The sequence below is a fragment of the Microchirus variegatus genome (genome assembly GCF_963457635.1).
Source record: "Microchirus variegatus genome assembly, chromosome: 4".
NCBI classification, from domain to species: domain Eukaryota; kingdom Metazoa; phylum Chordata; class Actinopteri; order Pleuronectiformes; family Soleidae; genus Microchirus; species Microchirus variegatus.
The window spans coordinates 15931289-15947933 of record NC_139805.1 but is presented as its reverse complement, the minus strand read 5'-3'; the positions used below and the strand labels follow the sequence as shown (position 1 = coordinate 15947933).

General features: G+C 39.8%; 1 protein-coding gene across 1 annotated transcript; it reads right to left on the bottom strand.

Annotated features, from left to right (window-relative positions):
• Positions 1–879: 879 nt before the first annotated feature.
• tnni3k (TNNI3 interacting kinase) lies at positions 880–15763 on the bottom strand (the record flags this gene model as incomplete). Its single annotated transcript, XM_083887469.1, has 25 exons — positions 880–959; positions 2410–2489; positions 3983–4152; positions 4721–4780; positions 6518–6627; positions 7501–7633; positions 8508–8560; positions 9510–9562; positions 9647–9751; positions 11235–11429; positions 11501–11558; positions 11647–11739; positions 12379–12435; positions 12526–12609; positions 12699–12848; positions 12943–13037; positions 13138–13242; positions 13338–13482; positions 13664–13802; positions 13901–13999; positions 14079–14189; positions 14800–14897; positions 15168–15253; positions 15422–15530; positions 15724–15763. 25 exons carry the CDS (start codon positions 15761–15763, stop codon positions 880–882), a joined length of 2508 nt encoding a protein of 835 aa, XP_083743595.1.
• Between the last annotated feature and the right edge of the window lie 882 nt (positions 15764–16645).

Here is a 16645-nt window from a genome sequence, read left to right as displayed (position 1 = left end):
GGCGACAAAGAGGCATCGCAGAGTTTTAGTGAGCTATCAAAGTACAGCTGCGATCACCTATTACCTGTAAACAGATACTCTTCCACTTGTGCTCACAAATGACTGAATAATTCATGGATCTTTGGACTCCCACAGTGGAGTTAGCCCCCAGCGCACTTTATATTTCACCCGACTGGGCACAAGAACAACATTACAGCACTTCCATCGCGCTTATATGCATCTAAACACTGATCTTAGGTCAGTCATTTGACATAATTAGTTTAGATGACTGTGTACTCAGTCAAACAGTGATGTAAAGGTAACTCTCGTCACCTAATTAAGATGATAACGTGTGAAATGTCAAATCTGGGCACTGATTTGTGTCTTTGCTGCTAATACTACCTCTTTTTTCAAAAAAAACCCCACTATAATTATAGATGTATTTATACTGCCCTGTCATTTGAGTTCATGCATGTTGTGATCTGTCGGTGACTGCTTAGTGTGATTTTTGACATTCAAAAAAATAAAATTAGAACTGAGATGGACTTGCTTTGGTTTTTTTACCCTTCAGAAATGGAAGTGTGTACAGTTTTTAAGACACTATCAATACACACATTTCTTTAATTATATTTAAAAAAAAACAAAACGTATAAACAATATCTAGAAGCTTCATCTCAGTATTAAAAAAGTTTACAAAACATTTTAGGAATAATATATCATGTAAATTCACACAAAACAACCCATCCTTATAAGACAGCTTGCTACCAAACACACACGTTAACATTTAGTATGTTATCTAACACTCCTGCCATATATTTATATAACTGTAAATAATAAAATGGCAAATTTATTGATGAATATCTGAATAAATAAGGTCATAACAAGGTGTTAGTTACTGTGTTAGTTACTGTCCTCGAAGCTGCCACTGCTGCTGAAGGAGGAGCAGAATCTCATGGTGCTCATGGGGTCGGACACGTATCCTGAAAAACAGGGGTGAATATTAACAACATTGGCTGATGAACAGTATAATTTCTTACTTCTACTGTTACTCTTACTTCTTACTCAACAGATCACATGAAAATATCCATACAAACAAACAGGTTCAGTGCTGCTACAGCCTGACATCTCCCTTCATAGAGCCGTGCTGTTGTAGAGGACACTATTAAAAATGCATCACGGAGCCACACTGCTGCATTAGGTAACACCTTCTTTCATCACTATGAACACAGGCACTGGATTATTTGTTTATTAATTTATCTATTTATTCATCCACTGTCTGAATGCCTTAAAGGACTCATATTATACCCTATTTCTCCAAGTTGACCTAGTTCCCTGGTGTCCTAATGAACATGTCTGTGACATGCTTTGGTCAAAATACCATAAGGATGAAGCACCACAGCAGTTCAATCACCCTGCCAAAACAGCCCTGTTCAGAACGCTCTGTTTAGTAGTTTGTGTAGAACTCTGTGCTGCACTGTGGAGCCAAGAATAGAACTTTTTGCGGACTTCCAGTTTTCGGATACCGTTGCCCTCGCCAGCACTGTTGCGTGTTTTACGAACAAAGCGGAGCTCAGCCAGACAATAAGTCCACGAATTTAGCGTCTTGTGATGTCCCAATGAGCATGGAACATCGTGTGTTTCCTCTCCTGTACTGTACTCTCCTGAGGACCACCAAAACATGAGTGAGTCATCTTTTTACTCACTATGCTAACCGATAGTGCCTCCAGAGCCCCAAATATAAGGATTTAAATGATTAAAAAGTTGATTTTGCATAATATGGGACCTTTACATATTCACCAGAGCAGTAAATAAAGGAATACTATTAACAGGCACTACGAGCATCATTTGTTTCTAATACACTTGATCTTCATGTCCCAAAAGTGTCTCTCTCCTCCACTCGGTTTCTAACAGTGAGTGTTCTGAGTGTTTTGAGGGCAGAGCTTTGACATGACCAGAGGGGCTTTGGGGATATATATAGATTACAGTAAAACCTTGTTGGATTTCTTTCTTTTATTCGCAGACAACTTTTTTTTTTCTTGATAGCTATGCAAACATGAAGAGGATTTAGATTAAGGAACACATATTAAGCATTAACTATGTGCTTACTAACATATATAAGTAGCATACTATCCCTTTATTAGTAATCATTAAGCATGTATCAACACCTTATTCTACCTCTATTATGACATGAATTAAGATTTTTCCTACATCAGGTGTTAATACGTGCTTAATATTTACTAATGAAGGGCTAGTATGCTACTTATATATAGTAGTAAGCACCTAGTTAATGCTGAATATGTGTTCCCTAATCTAAAGTGTTACAGAGGATTTTATCATTTTAAGAAACGAATTACAGCCTCGTGTTGCTCCAGCTTCACTTAGACAAACTTAACAGCTGTCAGTGTTCAGTGTAATATTGTGCAAACAAACCATTTCGATCAATGGGAGGAAACTGCATATTCCTCCTTAGTTCCTCCAGTGAGAGGCCTCCAGATGCTCGTCGCCGCTCGCTGAAAATTAAAATACAAGTTTACAACTCTAAATCCAAAATGTAAACTGACTCCTTTCCATGGAGAAATAGAAAAATGAGATACAGGGCAATTAAACGATATCTAATGTTTGATGTAATAACAGGCTGCTCTCACTTTCTCCGCAGAAGTGCCACATGTAAAAATTCATGCAGGAGTGACCAGACATTGTTTGTTTGATGCGGTTAAATCAACACTTTGTGTGGAATTAGAAGAGATGAGGAGGAAAGTCTGTGCTTTCACAGAGCAGCATTAGGAACATAACAAACAAACCAATGGCACATGACAATAACCCCACCTCTAGTTACTGGGCTCACAATGACTGTTGCCAGGATTCAACTACACACACACACACACACAGTCCTTCCTCCAGAGTCAGAATGCCATGCATGTTTTATTGCATTTGCTTCCTTTGTTTCCTGTTTGGTCTCTGAGCAACTTCACTCCTCACTCTTAACAGTAACCAGTCTACATGTTACTGGCAGAGCAGTTGTCCTCTTGACAAGCCCAGACATGATGTCTGTGGAATTCCTTTTCACAGACTCTTCAGCTAAAAACCTTCTTAATGGGAGCTTTGTTTCATTTGCAAAAACTGCCTTTAATTGAACTGATGACGTGAGAGCTATTGTCTAACTGCCCCCAATCAAGAGAAAGTTTGTATTTTATTTTTTTATTTCACTTGAACTGGAAGACTTGCGGGTTGCAGGTTATCACTGCTATCAAACTGATCAACCCTTTAACACATAAGCCTCAAAATGTCCGTCTGAAATTTTTTTTGCTAATTTTTCAAACATAATAGGGCAAAAAATGTCCGGAGAGTAAGTGCCCACTTTTGCGCATTTTCCAGAATAACTTTCAATATCTGGCAGTTATTTACAATGAACAGCGTGTTAAAATAGTGTATTAACAATTTAAAATGAATAAAGAGAAAATATAAGTATAAAACATATTTAAAACAAGAAAATCAGAGATGGCAGACTTCACCCAATTCACGCAACAAGCCTCTGGCGGCCTCTGTTGGTCATATTGGTAAGTGCAAGTGTGGAAGCACAAACACACAGACAGACAGAAAAAGCCACTAAAAACATACTTCACTCCCACTCCGTTTTGTTTGAGTTTCTGTCTCAATGTCCAAAAGGCTTCATGCAACAGCTTGAGGGAAATTACCGCAATAACCACATGTTGGCTTTGACTTGCAACTTCTCTGCTTTAAGAAACCGTTGGAATTTTTCCGATAGCACAAACCGTCACACAATTACAGTAATGCAAATTGCGCTTGTGCAAACATGTCATCTGCCATACGCTCGGTGTTAAAGGGTTAAAACTTAACCCAGAGCTATGATCTGATATGACTATGATCAACAGCTGGTAATTGGGTGCATGTGAGCTTTGTGATTATTTGCTTAGGACATAAATCTCAACCTCTCAACCTCTCAACCCTCACCTCTCTGGGGACATTCATCTTTTCCTCTTACCTCTGTGTGCAAGAGGCGTAGGCACGAGTGTTGAGAGCGTACTCGAGCTCAAAGCGAGAGCGAAGGGCGGCCACGTGGCTCCGGCCAGGTCCTCCTCGCCCGAGGAGACAGTCAGAGGAGGAGGAGGGTGACAGAGAGCCGCTGCTGTTACTGGAGGCTGGAGACATCAGCTGTGATGGGAGCACACAACAAAAGCAGAAATAAAGAATTTGACAGTGTTATGCAATGCACAACAGGGGCTGACATTTAAAGCTTTTGTGCCTAATTTATAAATATAGACGAACATCTATCCACACGACTCTCTGTGTGTTACTCTTTTTTTCAATATAACATACGTCTGAAAACACCAAGAAGCACCCATTAAATGCTTCAGAAGTGGATTATTCTGTTAAAAAATAAACCTGGATGTTCAGTTGGGGCTTCACAACTAATTTTAATCACAATCACTATTTTGGCAGCTTATCATTGTGATCGTCAGATGATGGATATGTATGCTCTGCCAACTGAATCAAGCTCTTCAGCAGCTGCTGCTGCTGCTGTTCACTGCACTATGCAGCTCAAAATTTCCTAGATTAAATATTGACAAGTAATGCTACAGCAAAAGACAGATAACACAAAAAGAAAATCCTGGAAGAAGGTAATGATCTGAGTGTACATTTGAGGGAAAAGAAAAGTTGCAGTGTTATGTTTATAGAAGTTATACAATTGCGCTTTAAGTCTGTGTGTTATATTTCATACCTCAACATTGCATAAGCATTCCTCCAGGTTGGAAACCACTTCAGAGAAGTCAGGCCTGTCCTGAAGCAAAAAAAATAAAACCATGATAAATATATATGTATTTTGAATTTCAAGGTTGACCATCAAAAGGACTCAAAACTGACACACACAAATGTATTTTCCCCCAAAAACTGGCCTGTATATTCTGCTTATTTTGGCCTGCCCATAAAAAGCAAACGTGAACTCTGCTTCAAACACAGTTCTTAGATCTCCTGCCTTGCTGTAAAAGAACAAAGAGTGCCTCCCCAGAGCTGTTCAATTATACAGCACATCCCCAGACTGCAGCACACAATATGTCCACCTGAGATCTGAAAACAAGGCAAAGGTAAAGACATCACAGCCAAAATGACGTCCACTCATTTAGATGCAAGTTAAAAATACATTTTAAAGGTTTTATCTTCAGGCACTGACAAGAAGAAAAAAGAGTTTGTGAGGTCATGGTGACTTTGGACCAGTTCAGTTCATAAGTGAGTGCAATTAACATGTTTGGTAGTTTGATCGGACTGATGACCCGGTCGGAATAAGGGCCGTTTTTGCATGGAGTTTGCATGTTCTCCCAATGAGCGTGGGTTTTCACCCACAGTCCAAAAAATGCAGATTTGGGGATTAGGTAAATTGGACACTCTAAATTGACCGTTGATGTGATTGTGAAAGTGGATGGCTGTTTGTCTCTATACGTGTCCCTGTGATGGACTGGGGATCTGTCCAGGATGTGACCCCTGCCTTTCACCCTACGAAAGTTGTGATTGGCATCAGCGCCCCCCGTGATCCTGATGTGGAGGATAAAGCAGTAGAAAATGGATGGATGGATAAAAACGTGGGGAAATTTTACACACAGAAATCTAAACATTTAATTTCTGAGGGCAAACGGAGGTTTGAACCAAATTTGGAAGCGTCTCCCTCTTACTCACTGCCAATTACATCAATTACCTTTTTAAGTTAAGTGGTTTAGGTGTTTACATAGTCATAGAACACACTGTTCTGTAGGTCTTGGAAAATCTGTGAAAATGCTATAAAGCACTTGGCAGTATGGGGTTCTTTGCGCTGAAAATGGCTGGCAGCCAATGAGTTGATGAGTCATCACAACAGATGATTGGCCCATCACTTTCGAGTATCAAATTAAAAATGAGAAATGGGGATTGGGTACCCTGCTCAGCCCTTGACTTGATGGTCACAAGCATAATTCCCTTCTGCTCATCCATGGCTGCCCCAAATTGTACCAACATCTGAATTAATTCCCTTCTTGGGACACAAGACACTGGGACAGTTTCTGGCTGTCAATGTGGCACAGAGGCGTGAAAAGTTGTACAAACACAGGGCAGCATGTACTGTTTCTAAACGCCATGGTGACTGAATAAGTGATGTATTATGAGAATTGTGTATGCACATACATCCTTCACATGGGAGAAATGTTACAACGCCAAATGCCAGGGGAGGCATATTGTCCACCAACAGTCTGACAGCTAGTAGCTGATAACTGATAAACAGGAAGGAGATGAGCCACAGAGGGAGAAATGTGTGAACATGCTTGGCTGTGTAATAACGTGCCTTAATTAGGCAGAGAGAAAAAACCTGCCTGGATAATTGAGGGAGGATCGTCAAGGTCACGTGTGTTTTTAAGTATGAACAGTCCTGCGTCAATGTATCATGAGGGGATTCATCAGTCCCACTCATTACTGCTGCACAAAACAGCCGACTCATCTACTTTTGCGACACAAAGCTTCAGGGCCTCAAGACACTTCATGTCAAGCTGCTTACCTCTGGACATGAGTTCCAGCCTCTCATCAGAAGAGCAGAGATAGGTTTAGGGATGGAGTAGCCAACAGGAGGCCGAATGTGATGGTACGCCATGTCTGCTGCTGCAGCAGCTGAGGACAACAGGACAAATTCATTTCTGCAGTACATAGTATTTTCTCATAATAATCAAAAAAAAGAGCAATAGTTTTCCTGTTTACTGCAGAGACCGTATTGTTAGTCATATGGCATTTATTTATATTTATATTGTTCAGATATTCATAGTCTACAGAAGACTTTTGCCTACTGTTTGCAATTCTGAGACCAATGTATCAACACCTGTTTAATGACTGTAACAAAGTGCTGGCCACAGCCCCCTGGTGGGCCTTGGTGGTATTGGGACTTTTATAAAAATCATTGAAACCTTATATTCTTTGTTCCATGAAAAAACAAATGTAAATGAAAATATATTAAATGATGCCTTGTATAAATTGTTATTCTGTATACTTTAATGTGGTGCTTTTCTTGCTTATGTATACATTCAAAAGTGGGCTTCATTAATTTGGAAATGTGTACAGTAGTACACAAGATGATCATGGCTCTTACTAATGTAATATCTGATAGCTCAGATAATAAGTTGGTACATTAGCATTTTATAGTTGTTGTACCTAACTAATGTACCATAGTTGTTTTATCAATAATAAGTGCTATCAATAATACCTTCATATACTGTATGTGCATGTATTACAATACTGTAAAAAATAGCATGGTGCTTGCATCATAGTAGAAGTACAGTATTTGTAACAAATGGATGGAGATTAATCGTCATTTGGTGCACGCAACATTTCTCCAATAAAAGACTAAAAACCTAAAAAATTAATATAAAACATGAACATTGGTGTGTCCTGTTTGTCTCTGGTTGTCAGAATTGTGGGGTGTTTGCTCCCTCACTTTACTCAAGCATTTGCACTTTATTATCACCAATGTCATGGCTGGAGAGAAATTACCTGGTTTCAAGTGAGCAAACGGAATTTCACCCGTTAGCAGCTCCCACAGACAGAGGGCATAGCTGAACATGTCCGCCTTCACTGAGTAGCGAGTGCACTGGGTGAACACCTCCGGAGCCATCCATCGAAGGTTCTGCACGCACACAAACACACACACACACACACACAGGTTTTCACAGCTCTTAGTTTTTTTTTAAACAAAAGTGTCATCCCTAACCTTAACCACAACCAGTCAATGCTAACTTTAACCAGAAATAAGGTTCTGCCTCATTAGGAACAGGTTTTGAACTCCATTAGGATTACTGGTCCTGACAAGGTCAGTGTTTAAGGAAGAAGTTATATACACACACACACACACACACACACACACAATGAGGCCCAATTACTGACATAAACACTGCATCCCAGCAAGGGCAAGTAGTTCTTCACAACAGGAAGCTCCCAGGAGATGCAGCACACTTAACATCAAACTGCAGGCCAAGCACTCTGAAGTGATGAGTCAGCAAACCAAGACAGAAACTGCTTGGAGGCAGTTTTTTTTTTTTTTTAAGCTGCTGGGTAAACGATGACAGGTGCCAGCCGAAGATCTATCTTAAGGTCCTGCACAGGAAAACTGCTTTCTTTCTTATTCTCTCATGGATGATGCAGATGGTGTGAGTGTATTTGGCCAGAGAAGCAAGCAGGCAATCTAATTTAAATTTGCGTGTGTGTGTGTCCAGGTATTACTAATGTTGTGGGGACCTAAATCTGTTCACACAGTAACATTATGGGGACTTGTCTTCCTTATGGGGACAAAAAGCAAGTCCCCATAACGTAAATTACATTTTAAGGTGAAAATATGTTTTAAGGTTAGGGAAAGGTTATGGTCAGGGTTAGGATTAAGCCAGTAGTAATTATGGTTAGAGTAAGTCTCCAAGAAATGAATGCAAGTCAATGCAATGTCCCCTGAAGTGGTGTGTGTGTGTGTGTCATCACACAGAAAAGACAGAGACAGAGAGCACACTGACCCCTGGCTGCTTGGTCATGTTATCCTCATTTACAGATTGTAAAAATCTGGATTCTGCAAACAAAGGTAAGGACATAATTATTTTTTTAAATCAAAGAAACATCAACAGCTCTTAAGCTGCACGTTTAGCAGCAGAGCCAGTGAATGAACGCTGTTTAGAAGAACTCACTGAGGTGAAACCAACAGAAAACTGAAACATGGCTGCCAGCAAATAGACCAGTGATGGATGACACCGATGAACACTATGGTACTTATATAACAGCATCACATCAAAAAGAATACAATGATTCTATTTTTAATTAAGCTGCATGATAACAACACAATGGTTAAAGGGCCAATCATTTATGTAAGAAGCAGATAAAGCAGAATAGACAGTTGTTACCACAAACTGTGCCATTGACTGTGATATATATCGCTATATGATTGTAATGTCATGAAATGTAATGTACTTTATTTCTATAGCCCTTTACAACAACCAACAGTTGACCAAAGTGCTTTACAAAATAAAAGCATTACAGACACACAGTATTAAAAGCAGACGTTAAGAACAAATTCATGAAACATAAATCAAAGCATGAAAATACCAAATCAAAAACACACAAAAATAAAAAGTGAAGTAAAAGAATAAAAAGAATAGAAACCGACACCACACTGAATAAAAATGTTTTCAGTATGGATTTTTTAAAGGCCCATATCAGTGATAATGCTAATCTCTTACATCACGATGTATTATCACAGAATTGTTGCGTCATGATATTATTTGTATCGTGGAGCATGTATTGTGCATCGTATCCTGAGGCATTCTGTGATTCCCACCCCTAGTCATGAATACACCCACTCATTTATACACAAATATGCAATAACATTCATATTTATGTAATATTTCACTGCTAGCGGACAAAAAGGGCATTAGAGAATTATCAATAATTAGTATTGATAGTGAATCAAGACATCATCATCATCCAATTATGCAATCATGAACACTGCACAGCAGACAGCTTACCTCCAAAATCAGCCACCACCGCATGTCCGTCCTCGTAAAGCAGAATATTGTGACTGGAAGGAACACATGTATTATTTGCAATGACAACAGTTATTTCAGATCGTCAGCGCCACACGTGTTATTATCGCGGCACCCACCTGTTGAGGTCCCTGTGAATGATGGGTTGAGTGAGGTTGTGCAGGTACTCCATGCCCTTGGCCACGTCGATGGCAATGATTAGCTTGGACTGCAGGTCGATGAGCCTGTCCATTGACACATCATTAAAGCAGCAGCCACTTAGCGCTTGCTCAATATTCCCCCGCCAATCACACATAGCACTTTACACGGATCAATAGGGCAGTCAATAAAGACAGCACCTGTCCCTACAGTTAGCGGAACACTTCGTCTGGATCAATGGTGATCGCTGCTGTCGGGGGTGTGTGTGTGTGTGTGTGTGTGTGTGTGTGTGTGTGTGGGGAAGGGGTCCTTCTAAAGTGGATAATGAGATTTGAAACAGTCATTTGTGTTGAGCAAACTTTTGTGTCTCTTTTTATAGCTCAGCACCATGATTAAGTCTCTGTAAATGCCAAAGAGTGACAGCGAATGAACTTCAACTATAAGCTTCAGAGCTGCAGCTAACATTTATTTTCGTAATCCATTAATCTGTCAATTATTTTTTCGATGAATCGTTTGGTCCATAAAATGTCAGAAAATATTGAAAAAAACGTTGATCAGTGTTTGTCAAACGTGGAAATGACGATGTTCTTGAATGTCTTGTTTTGTCAACAAACCAAAATGATTCAGTTTCAATGATTTCATTGTTTTATGGAGCAAAGAAACAAAGAAAATATTCACATTTAAGAAGCTAAATCAATCAGAAATTGTTATTATGAAAACCAATTAATCAATTAGGAAAATAGTTGCCGATCAATTTATTAATCGATTAATAATCAATTAATCGAATAATTGTTTCAACTCTAATAAGCTATTTTGCTAATAATAATAATAACCTACATTATATAATATTATTAAATATGGGTGTCCACCTTTTTAACATATGAAGGAATAAACATTAGAATGATCTGGAACTAAAAATTAAGCACGTCGTCTAAAATGACAACAGAGCTGAAGTAACTTTTTTTTGGGCAAAATGTAGGCAACAATTCAAAATGAAAACAATTATTCAGGGTTGTAAATGAGCATAATTCACATGACTGATACATTTGTATCAGTTGTTTCATTATTGCATGGTCACTCTGCAACAACTTAATGATGCAAAGTAAAGCTGCAGAGCATAATTTGGGGGATCTTTGTTGTTGTTGATGATATTATTCTGTCTCGGTTTGGTCTTTGCATACATTATTTGTATGCTGAGGAATACTATCAGACCAGACTGAGGGAGCGTTTGTGTATACAGCGGCAGCACAGAGACGGGCAGGTTAATTTGACAGTATAATTTGATTTGATAGTTAGGTTAGGTTTGAAGCTAAGCTTAAGCGGAATTATGAGAATTTTTTACATCAATTTCAATGTAACTGACATTTTGTTTTTATTCAAATGTTACAGAATACAGGTTTAAATATTTCAAATTAACTTCAGTGAGTATGCGTGTGTGCGCAACTGTTAGGCAAGTGTATGCAAAGAGAGGGAGACATTGTTCAAATTCATAGCTTGTGTGTGTCAACAGGCCTTTTACACAGACTCGAGTACACAGTGAGCTGCGGTGTGTCATGTTCACTTCCTCACCTCTTCTGCTCGTGCAGCAGCGAGAACAGCGAGCCTCCACTGATGTATTGAGTCACAATGGCAAACTGGCTGGGATCGTCCAGACACGCGCCCACAAAATGAATAATGCAGGGATGATTGAGGCGACAGAGGATGGAGACCTCTCTGCAGAACATGTCCACGTCTGACTTGGAGCAGTACGTGTTGGCTCGATAGCTAAAGAGAAGAGTGAAGAGTTAGTCTAAGAGCAAAAGGTGGCAAAATATAACTATGTGTGGAAAGCGTACCGTTTAATGGCCACAATTTTGTTTCGGTATTTGCCTTTATAGACTTTTCCGAAGGAGCCTGAGTGTTAAACAGTAACCGTTACTAATATCACTGTCAGACCTGGAAGCACACTTGTATAAAAACTTGTGAAAACAGAATAAAGTACCTGATCCAATAATTTCGTTGAACTCCAGCTCTGACAGCTGAAGGTGGAAATGGGATGGAAGGCTGACCCGGAGCAGGAGAACGTCTGCTTTCTCTGAAACCAAAGAGCAACATGTTATAAGCATTTACCCTGCACACACTAATTAATCTAACCAAGTCTTTTGTGTAGCACTATTCATAGGTATTTTTGTATACATGTATAATTGCTTAAAAATTAAATAAAAATTTGAGTAATGTAGCATTAGAATAAGCTTTTCCTTTCTTTTTGAAGAGCACCATCTTCAGCAAACATGTTTCTCGAGTAGCCCAAGCAGACAAGATTAAGATCCAATGAATAATAAGGAAATAGCAGAATAGGTTGGAAAGTGAAAGAGTGGATAAAGGCACTCAAAGAGCATTATAGTAATCATATTGTAGATAAATGATTCTTCACTTTCAGTTTTAGGCAAATAATAATTTTCAACTCTTATGTTCAACACTTGATCTGGAGTTGATCTAAAACCAGGTTTCAATAAATCACTTTGCTAACCTTAATTGATCGAATTCAATGTTATAACTATACATACATGAATGTCTCAAGAAGACAGATGTGTAGTTCGCAACATCTGTGATTTAACTGGTGTTAATATCAGCCATATGTTATATGCAGCAGCAGCTAAGCCCCTTCCCTGTGTCATGTGACAGTGATGTGAGCTGTGGGAAGAATTTGTTGTGCTCGACTCCAGCTCACTACCTTTCGTCATGCTTTTGATCTTTCCCAGAGGAGACGGGACAGAAACGTAGGACCCATCTGGAAGAGAGTGGATGTATTCAGGCAGATCAGTGGGCAAACACTTGTGATTTTATTCCAGATAATAACATTGGGAAGAGGGAGACTCACCCCCTCCTGGCTGCGAGTACTCATTGCAGGGAGAGTCATCTGGACGTTTGTAGTGCTTCAGTAAGGTGACAATGGCATCGTGACCTGGCAAAGACAAAGAAAGCTGAACCAGTTTTTATTTTGGGGTTTTTTCCTGACAGCAAAGTTCATCATCATCATCATTCAAAACAAACCTTTTTCATACGCCCACATGAGGCAGGTCTGCTCGTCCTTCTCCCCACTGGACCTGCTTGGGTCGCAGGCCACCAGGTTCATGTCTGCGCCACTGTCCAGCAAAAACTGCACCAGACGGATGTGGCCGTGGAAACAGGCGCTGTGCAGAGCTGAACGCGTCACATCACACACGGAAGAAATAAACTCACACCTGATACAACTAAAAACAGAGTCACGGTATATTTAATGGATGCGAGGATTCACCTGTGTGTCCGTCTCTGCCCTGATGGTTGATGCTCATAGCACTCTGACTCAGCAAGAACTTCACCATCTCCAGGTCTTTACCGTAGGTGCATGAACTGTCGAACAGGATATTCACTTAATTTAGCAGCTCAGCAGGGATAATGTGTTTTAAGGTGACACTCATTAATGAGAGTCTATATTCAAGGCTCACAGTACCTGTGAAGTACTGTCTCACTAAATATGTTCTCCTTCGAAAAACTTTCTGTCCCAGAAAGTTGCACGAGTTCCTTCACCGCTGTGAATTTGCCGTTGTAGCAGGCCCTGATGAAACACATTAATCACACTTCAAGTCCACTCCATTTGATCAACTTAAAATTTGCAACTAAGGGCAACTAACGCTCGCAAAGCTGTTTTACAAGTGTAACGGCGTGTCCCCGTAGATGTTGACAGAGTGAGGCTGTGTGTCAAAGTTGCCTTGCAGGAGGAAACGCACTATCTCCTGGTGACCAAAACGAGCGCAGAAGTGAAGAGGGACGTGATCTTCGTTGTCCTGAGCATTAACTGGGAAGGAAAAGCAGGAAAGTTAAAGGGCTGTCTCCTCCAAATACAGCTCCCCTGTGGTTTTAGTAGTAGGATGCACTGATGTTGCATAAAAGGCTGTTTTAAAATAATATGGGGGTAGAATAATGTTGTGTGTGTTTTATTACTCAATATTGACTAAATATAAGAAACGTGGACTCACCATCAGCTTTGCTTCCTTCCCCCATCAGCAGTTTGATGATGCTGAGGAAACCCTTGGCAGCGGCCAGGTGCAGTGGCCGGTCTCCCACCTCACCGCCCATATTCACATCTGCGCCAAACTTTAGCATCAGCTTTGCCAACTGGGAGGCAGATGGAGAGAGACAGGAAATGTGATCAAACAGATCTTTTCAGAAACTAAATCAACAGGACACAGACATGGTTAACAAGAGCTCTTAACCTGCTCATGGCCACAGTAGCAAGCAATATGCAGTGGAGTGAAAAACACGGCATCTTGGACATTCACACAAGCTCCGTTCTGCAGGAGAATATCTGCTGCCTGGTGAGAAAATGCATGAATAGTCAATAACTTTCCTCAGGCGAACAGAGAAGAAGAAGAGTTCAGGTTCAGCTCTTACCTCATGGTTCCCGGCCAGGGTAGCAACATGCAGAGCAGTGAGGGCTCCGTAGCCCAGCTGCTGCACATCTGACCCTCCGTGAAGAAGTTCAGTCAGAAGCTCAGCATTGTCCTGTGTTATCAAGACAACACATGGAGTCACCAAAGTCAGGGGGAAAACTCCAGGACTCCACTTTATTTAAATAAATTAAAGTGGCTTTTATATCATGGCTTGGTCACGTTTGACCCCAAGTAAGTCTCTGTGGCTGAAACACCTCAAACATGGCATGTCAACATGACCGTTCTGACTTTGTTTTGACATGTGACCCAACCAAAGAGCAACTCCGAGAAAGTGTGAGAACAGGAACCTGCGCTCCACCAAAAGAGCTGTCCAAAAAAATACTATTTAAGAGTGTAAATGTAGGCAACTGGACTTTTTTGTAATTAATTATGTTCAAATGTGGGAATATGACAGGACTTGAAATACATGTTCAGAATTATTAGAATTATTAAAAGAAGTGAATGACTGAGAAACCTATACAGAGACATAAACACACATCATAAGTCATGGGGATTCAATACCGTCACTATCTTCAGCTCAGACTTGGCTATAAAAGACACTTGTTTAGATGGTACTTCTACTCCACCATGTGGTAAAACATAGAAAGCTTTTTGTCAGGTGACAAGTGACAGACACAAGAAAGAAGGGAGGGAAAAACAGATTTCACATCTGACATCCTTACTATGTAAGCAGCCAGGTGGAGCGCAGTGAATCCACTCCTCGACAGTCTGGAAGGACGCAGGCCTTTAAGGATCAGGGTGCGGATATGAGCCTTGTTCCCTGGTTACAAATATGAAGAGGAAAAGATGTTTATTGTTTCAAAATAAGGTCACAAGTCCTGGAACCATAAGAAAACTGCTGTTGTAAAATGTTTTACACTTTAAATTGTTATATTTAACCTTGATACACAGTAGAGTTCCATTGTTTACTTGTGGTAAACACCAAAAAGGTCATGCGCACATAATAATGCCAGTCACTCCGTGGTAATCCTTCTCACCGCTGCTAGATTTTGTTAAAGAGTTATAAATAGACTCCAGTAGTCATGCATACCTCCACACACGCAGCAGAGATGCAGCAGCGACAGCCCCTTCTCTGTGCGGTAGCTCATATTCACCTTCTGAAAAGCCTCATCGGAGCTGAGCCACAGAAAATCAACATCACCTGCCTGTAACAACTGAAGCCCAGCTAACACAGACATGAGCAAACCAAGGAGAATACAGGCATAATGGAAGCACAAATATTCAAGTAACTGCAGATTATACAATCATTTTGTTAAAGTTTAGGTAGAAAAAAAGTTTTGTCACCCAAAAGCCAGATTGAGGTCCGCAAGCTCACTGTCTTTGAGTTTGAGGTCATCGTCCAACCTCTCAATGATCACAGAGTACGACTCTGCCACCTTCTTCTTCCACTCGTCTTCATCACATAAAAAGGAACCATTTAGTTACAGTATTACAGATTTTATAATCTTTATATAACTTTTAAAAAAGCATCACTACTTGACAGTGTAAGTACAACAACAAACAAACATTTCTAATATCAAACTTTGTCAAACTCTGTGACCATTAAGAATTAAGATTAAGAACTCACAAAGACACCGCACCATTACCTGTGCATGTCTGAGAGGGTCTTGATTTGTAATTTCCCATCGATCAGTTTGCTGCACTCAGTGTTTATGCACTCAGTAGTTTGATGAACAAGAATAAAGCAGTAACACAATCTCTCTCTGTGTGTGTGCCACAATTGCAAAGGTCCAGATAAAGCAGGTTCGGTGACTGAGGGCTATAAATAAACACCTTTGGAGTGGAATGCCTAACAAGTATGACAACTGATCTCTCTCCAAATACAAGCAGGCATACATCAGTGTGATTCTGTGTGCGTATGTGTAAATACTGAGGATAGAAGTTAAAATATGTAAGAAAAGAAAAGAAGTTTATTTTTTAACACATTTTAAAAACAGTCCCGTTGCCCGAAGTGCTGTGCAAACAATACAAATAAACATTAAAGCAAAAAAAATTTGGATGATAACTATGAGCCAAGACCAACAATAACACATTATTGAGAGGTATAATTATAACAAAACAAGGGATTAGTGTGGACTGTAAACACACAGCAGACATTAACAATGACTGAAATTAAAAATCATTGTAAAATTGTTAAACAAAAAAACATCACAAACATTTAAGAGCCCTTCACCTGCATGTGTTCATCTGAGGCTAAATGAACAATAAAGACTAACAATAAAAACTTGACTGTGCATGTTTTCATGCACAGTTTCAGGTCACTAAAAACTCTTTTCATAGATAAAAGCATGTTTTCTTTTTCATAATGATCTCTGCATTGTTTACTGATAAATTCAAAAGATCCTGCATTGACCCCGTTTAACGTTATCATAAATCTGTTCTAAATTTGAATGGATTCTTCCTTGCGTCACGTACCACCTCACAACACCAAAAATATAGTCCTTGGTAGAGGTAAGAGTGATGCAAGTAATATCATTGAAATCAATCAATAAAATAAAGTGCAATTCA